At 43.7% G+C, this 6341-nt stretch overlaps 1 protein-coding gene across 1 annotated transcript; it reads right to left on the minus strand.

Annotated features, from left to right (window-relative positions):
- Positions 1-1343: 1343 nt before the first annotated feature.
- LOC104276658 (unconventional myosin-Vb-like) lies at positions 1344-6091 on the minus strand (the record flags this gene model as incomplete). The annotated part of the gene is made up of 5 exons (XM_009873065.1): positions 1344-1496; positions 2259-2339; positions 3287-3461; positions 4523-4805; positions 5941-6091. Coding segments are annotated over 5 exons (843 nt in total), but the record flags the coding sequence as incomplete, so codon positions are not given.
- Positions 6092-6341: the final 250 nt, after the last annotated feature.

A 6341-nucleotide genomic window follows, 5' to 3' on the forward strand; every position in this document is an offset into this window, starting at 1 on the left:
AGAAAAATCAATGACTGCGGCTGTGATGTAGCTGGTGCCTTTCAACGTCTGCCTGCTGAGGTCAGAACGTTGGGTTGTTTTAATCTGTAATACAATTAGGTAAGAAAAAAAATCCTAACAGAATTTGAATTTATTGCAGTTATTTAAGGTTGTTGTAGTCAAGGAGTTCATTTTCAGTCTTAAAGAAATGGCTTAAATTACTAACACGTTATCTTACAATTTTATTGTTTTAGAACATTTCATTGCTTATCCATCCCCTTTTGTTTTAAAACATGCTTGTTTTTTTTTTCTTTTCATTCATTTAATCCCCGTATTTGCACGCCTTTTAATATTTCAGATGGCTACTGAACCGAATAGAATTTTTCCACGGAGCGCTATGGCTAGGAGTAACCTGAACGTATGTAAGACTGGGGACCCGATGATTAAACTGGTCTGCCTTGGCATGTCTTATCTATGCCTGAGATTCTGATACAGGCCATATAACAGGTCTAAGAACCTTGACAGCCACTGGATGAAGGTTTCTGACTTTTAAAAACACAGGGAAAGGCAGCAGTAGGGATCAGGATGATGCTCCTCTACACTAGAAGCAGGAGCCCTACGGCAGTCCCTTATCTCGAGATACTTTCACCTTTGCAAGTCACTAATATAAATTTGGCAATGTAATGAAGTACAAACTGCCAATTTATTTGAACTCCCATAAAGCAGGTGCAGTGGATGTAGATAGGAGGAACAATAGCATTTCTCAAATACATAATTTGTGACAAATTCCAAGCAGTGTCCCAGCCTGTTACCTTAACCGGTGGGATAAATACATACTTGCACCTTCTGCAATTCTCTTTACCAACTCACTGTCATATTACAGCACGAACAACAGGCAGAATTGCATGTGTCCCATTATTAATACGTACCAACCCACCTAGCTATTAGACAAATTACACGTTCTTCAAGGCAGTGTGTCTCAGATGTTTTTGATTTAACTGTCTTTTCTTCATAGACACCTAGGGAGATCAAAGTAAGTTGTCTCCCACTCATCATTCTTTTTTGTTAGTGGCTTTTGGAGATGATAATGGGCTTTGACCATTTTATGTCAACATAAATTCAAGCAGTAAAAAATAAAGCTACATTTCAAGTATCCTTATTTCTGAGCTGCAAATTACCCCCAAAATCACATACAGATCAGTCTCTTTTTTAATGTTTTTTTTACAGTTTAGCATTCATTTACTACCGTTTCTTCTATAAACCTGTTTGGTCCGTATTTAAAACGCTCCTTGAATTCCTTCTGCGATTGTTCTTTCACGATTGGAGGTCTCTGGGTAGGAGAGCTGGGCTTAATCATACTTTCTTCAGACTTTATTGAGAAATTCCAAGTTGAGAGCAGCAGGGAGATGAATTGAGTCCATGGTTATGGAGGATGGGTTGAAGGGGAACAAAACTGGGAACATGTGCTTGAAGTCTAACAGCAGCTGCGGAGGGTCATTTCGCTCTTGCAAGTGCATCTATGAGGTAGGTGTGGGAGAAGAAAACAAATTTAGTATCAGTCATTGCCTTTTCTTTGTATTTGTCATGTTTAACATCATCAAAAGTTTGAGAATGTTTACAGAATTTAGAGATATTGCAAAAAACCAATGAGAACTATTTTGTTCTCTATTGCAGCAGCCTTTCTCTGATGAAATATTTACAGAACTTCTACAAAGACTGCAGGAAACAGTGCTTCAGAAGAACCTGGCTATGTTTTCTACATGACCACGAAGCAAGACACGGGACTTGGAAGGAACATGACATCCTTGCAGAGCAAAAGCAGTACTGCATGGTACCAGCAGACCACGTGTGATTCAGCTGCTCAGCGATAGAGACATATCCAGGAGTAGCTGGACACATTTCTGTTTCTTTTTCCTGCCTCCTCTCTGTGAGCATTAAAAGACATTTTGTTTTCATTTATTAATTTTCCTTTAGCTGCCAATTTCTTCCTTGTCTCTGAGAAGCAACTTTATTTCACCGATGTCTTGCAGACTCCTGCAACCTTACTTTTGAGTCGCCTTGCTACTGAAGAAGACTGGATGAGTGGAGCAGGGAATTTAGGTGCTTATTTCTCTTTGTGATTAGCAGCGTGGTTATCCCTGGAGCAACATGTTGCAAGTAAGCGTGCACACTAAATTCACGATAACACACAACAGCATGCCTATCACAAAATGACTGAGTTAGTACTAACGACATCTGTATTCAATCATCACTATCTACTTTACAGCCCTTTAATTTACCTGTATATCTCGTATGAAAGCTACTGTCACACGTTCTTCAAACTCATTCGTAGGAGTGTAGAGATTAAGTATCTTTACAATCTGTTGAAAACAGAATAGGATAACAGACAGTCATGAGAAGCCAAACTTTTCCAGAACACAAAGCACCACTAACATTTTGTCTTGATACGACTGTAAGAGGTCTCCCACGACACTACTGAGACAGAGAAGTAGAACAAGTATCATCCTGGTGCTCCTTTGCCTGCTGTTGAGGTGTGGTAACCTCTATGGACCTGTCGAAGTCACTTCTGATGGCAATGCCTGTCACTGGGAGTAGACTTCAGCAACAGATTTATACAAAGTCTCCACTCACTTGGGCACATGGTGACATGGGTGATCTCTTACCAGTACTTCTGATGTCACCTCTTCAACACTTCTGATGCTCCCTCACTCCTGCTCCTTCCCTATCACCCCTCAGCTTCTCTCAGGAACACACGTCCAAGACAGGAAGACAGCGATACAGGAGAAAGGATCTCTAAAAACCCACAGCGATCATCTCATCATCTCACACCTCTTCCTTCTCCCATCCCATGACATTATCAAACTAAGGCCACGCAACCCAGCAGCAAAAAAACAGTTTATGTTCTCCTGGAATACAGTCTCAAAGTTTAAGGTCAGATCCAGCCAGCCCAGGTGGGCAGTTCTCAAACCTCCTGCCCCAAATACAAATCCTTGGTGGACACACTGCAGACCTATCCCGGTTAGACCCTGGTAAAAGACAACAAGCTGGGTTTAAAATCCCAAGTGTCTGACTTAGAGCACGGACTCCTCCTCCGCACCATCAGTGGCACTCTAAGAGAGGAGCCACTGCGATGACCACCTCTGACAGGGGTCAGCACCTAACATCAGTCCCAAAAAAGGCAAGGGGTTGCCAGCCTGAGAATGGCAGGCTGAGCCTGGGCCGTGAAGGGCTGGCACTGGGAGACCACCCTTTCCCACTCCTTTAATTAGGAGCACTCTCTGATGAAAACCTCTGCCCTGCTCCCTACCTGCTGGGTGGTGAGGGACGTGCACAAGGAGCAGATGGCCTCGGCGTCTTCCGAGGTTTTCTTTTTCAGCTGCAGAAGCTGTGCTGCCTGAATCAAAGGCTCCAGAGTTTGTGCTGCTCCACTCTGTTGCAGATTCTTCCCACGCAGCCATTCCTCCAGCTGGCTTATGTTAAACCTGGGTAAGCAACAAAGGTAAGAGCTGAGAGATAAGATGTAGCATCTCAGAAATCCTCTATGAGACACAAGGTAATGTTGCAGTGCTGGTATATGTGGCTTTTTGTGACATATACGGCTTTTTGTGATATATGTGGCAAGAGACAACCAGACCAAAGCTTAATACTCAGCAACTCAAAGCAAAATTTATTCTCATGTAACAGCTGAACGGCACAACGGATGTGCTTTTTCTATAGCATTCAGATTAGTTCAGGTTTCAAAAGGCAATTAAAATTAAGCTTTTAACAAGCTTTGAAGTGCAAACAAAATCCTTTAAGGTAACTAAGTACCTTTGAAAGTATCTGCACAAAAAATGCCTTTGCTGTGCCCACTCCCAGGCTCAAGGGAATATGCAAAGGATCCACTGTGGGAAGGGGAGAGGGTAGCTAAAGGAAGGTTTTCATCATTTACACCGAGAAGTAAGCTGATAGATTTATGCCAGGGCTGATAAATATTCACAACCCCTTTCTGGCAGGTTTGTACCACCTGTCCTTTCAAATTTCAATCCTTATTACAACACTACACCAAGACAGTGATGGGCCACGTCGGGCCCTAATCCCAGCCCAGCAGACCTCCGTGCTGCCGCTTGCCAGCAGCTCACGAGAGGCCAGAGGCACCGCACGCAGCAACAGGGGTTTGTCTTTAATATCCAGCTGCAGAATCGGAGCCTTATATGCTACAACACTTGTTACACTAGAACCAGCAGGCATGGCCACAGGGGAAAAAACCACAGAGACTCCTCCATCCCAATGTTCAACCCATCCTGTGTCACCTGGTGTAGTCTTTGGTGGGTGGAAAGCCCACCACAGAGATAATTAATGTGTATTTAATTCACAAAGCAGCACAGCAAACTGCACTGCACAGGCATTACTCGGTTGGCATTAAGTGCCACTGCACCAATCTCCCGAATCCAGCTTCTCCCCTGACTTACACCTCTGCATTTTATCTTCCTATTTCACATCACCCTAAATAAAGTTAACAAAACTCACTTAAGCACATCCTTGCCCCAAGCCCGTGTCCCACCTTATCTGCATGCCCGTGCTCCAGGAGCAGACATCCTTCCTCAGCAGGAGGTTGTTGAGAGCGACTGCATTTATCATGTAGAAGAGCTGCTTGAAGACCTGCTGCACGATTTCGGGGTCCAGACCCTGGTCACACATGATGCTGTGGAACGTGTTCAGCTGGCGAAGGATGTCGTCTAAGCTGAACATGTCGCCATCTGCCATGCTGGAGGAGCGATTCCTGTAGCCCATTGGTTTGACACCGGAGAGTCCCTGGATACTCTCATTTTCCAACATTGCAGACACTGAAAAAGGGGGTAAAAATGAGCCAAAAAAGCTTACATTCACCTCTCAGTCGTTAAAGATAAGAAATGATCCCTCTGTGGGTAGTCATAAACATGCAGCAGTCTCGGTGATGCAGCACAATGGATGCTGGGAGGCCTGAAAGCAGGACAGATCCATGAATTGCACCTTTACTGCTATAATATGAAACGTTATCTGTAGATGATCTGTCACACTTTTTTCCTCCCTTGGTGTTACTACACAGGAATCACCGAAACAGAGAAAAGCTCTCCAAATTGTAGTCAATTCTCCCTCTACAACCACTAGAGAGCCTTAAATTCTGCAGTTTAAGTGATCAATTGGCTTACAGGACTGAGAGAAACAAAGACAGGTTAGAATTAATAAAATTCTAACAGCCTGACTAACTGATACAGTAACAGGACAACTTTCTGCAAGGAGCAGGAGGTACATCCAGTGATGGTAGGAGGTGATGCTGTCTGGCACAGCCAGAATTTGTGCAACGACATTTGGAGGGTAAAGAGACAGTCCCAAATACAGAGGAGTCCAGGCTGGGAGCTCAAGGAAAACACCAGCAGTTAGAAAATACAAAACACCAAGAACAGCCCCTCAGTTAGCTTAGCACGGGGGAGGCCAGGTTTAGCTGAGTAGCTAACTCCTCTCATACTGACTTGCCCTTGAAAAACAAAGTCTTTGTCCGTCTCTTCCCACTTTTCTCCTCCCACACAATGCACATCTCCACCCATAAAAAACTTAACCATGAACCCAGGCTGAAGGGAAATGCTGTTCCTAAGATCCCAGCAGCACCGTCTCACTTCTGTCACCCCCTCCCCAACAGAAAGGAAGGAGATATCTTCCATCATGGGGGAAAAAAAAATTTAATCCCTGTTAGCTTCTGTAACAGGGGAAAACAAAAGCACATCCAGGTCTGCCTCCCTAACTCCAGGTCACTGCTAACACTGCTAACCAATACTTTTTCCTCTGCTAACGTAAACCTCTCTAGCAACTGCAGGCTTTTTCTCTGCGGAGAAGTTGTGCAAGCACCGTACAAAGGTCTGAAAAACACTTCAGAGTAGGTAATTATGAGGAAAAAAAAATCATAAAACTCCCCTCCTAAAAGCTAATGTGCTGCGAACTTACCGATCATGGGTTGGAGTATGCCCTCTGCTATCTTAATGAGCTGCTGGTAGATCTGGATGGAGAGGTGGCTCAGCACCTGGCGGTATTCCGTCAGGTCAAAGTTCTTCAGGCAGTGCTCGTTCTGCTTTGGCGTGTTTTGGGTCATGAAACCCTGAACCGAAGGAGATTAAACCACCTGGTTTCATTATTCCACTCATTTATAGTCCAGCAGAATCACTTGTTTTAAAAAAAACCACCTTACAGTACAATATATCCAGATGTTATCACAGTACATTTTTAGACTCTATTATGGCAAGGACCAAGACTCATAAGTCACCTCTGACTTACTCAGCCTTTTGTTCGTAAATTATTACTAGAGGAGGGCTACTTTTTCAAGAAAAGCATCATTAAAGTGATAAGGT

The sequence above is a fragment of the Apaloderma vittatum genome, unplaced genomic scaffold (genome assembly GCF_000703405.1).
Source record: "Apaloderma vittatum isolate BGI_N311 unplaced genomic scaffold, ASM70340v1 scaffold15747, whole genome shotgun sequence".
NCBI lineage: Eukaryota > Metazoa > Chordata > Aves > Trogoniformes > Trogonidae > Apaloderma > Apaloderma vittatum.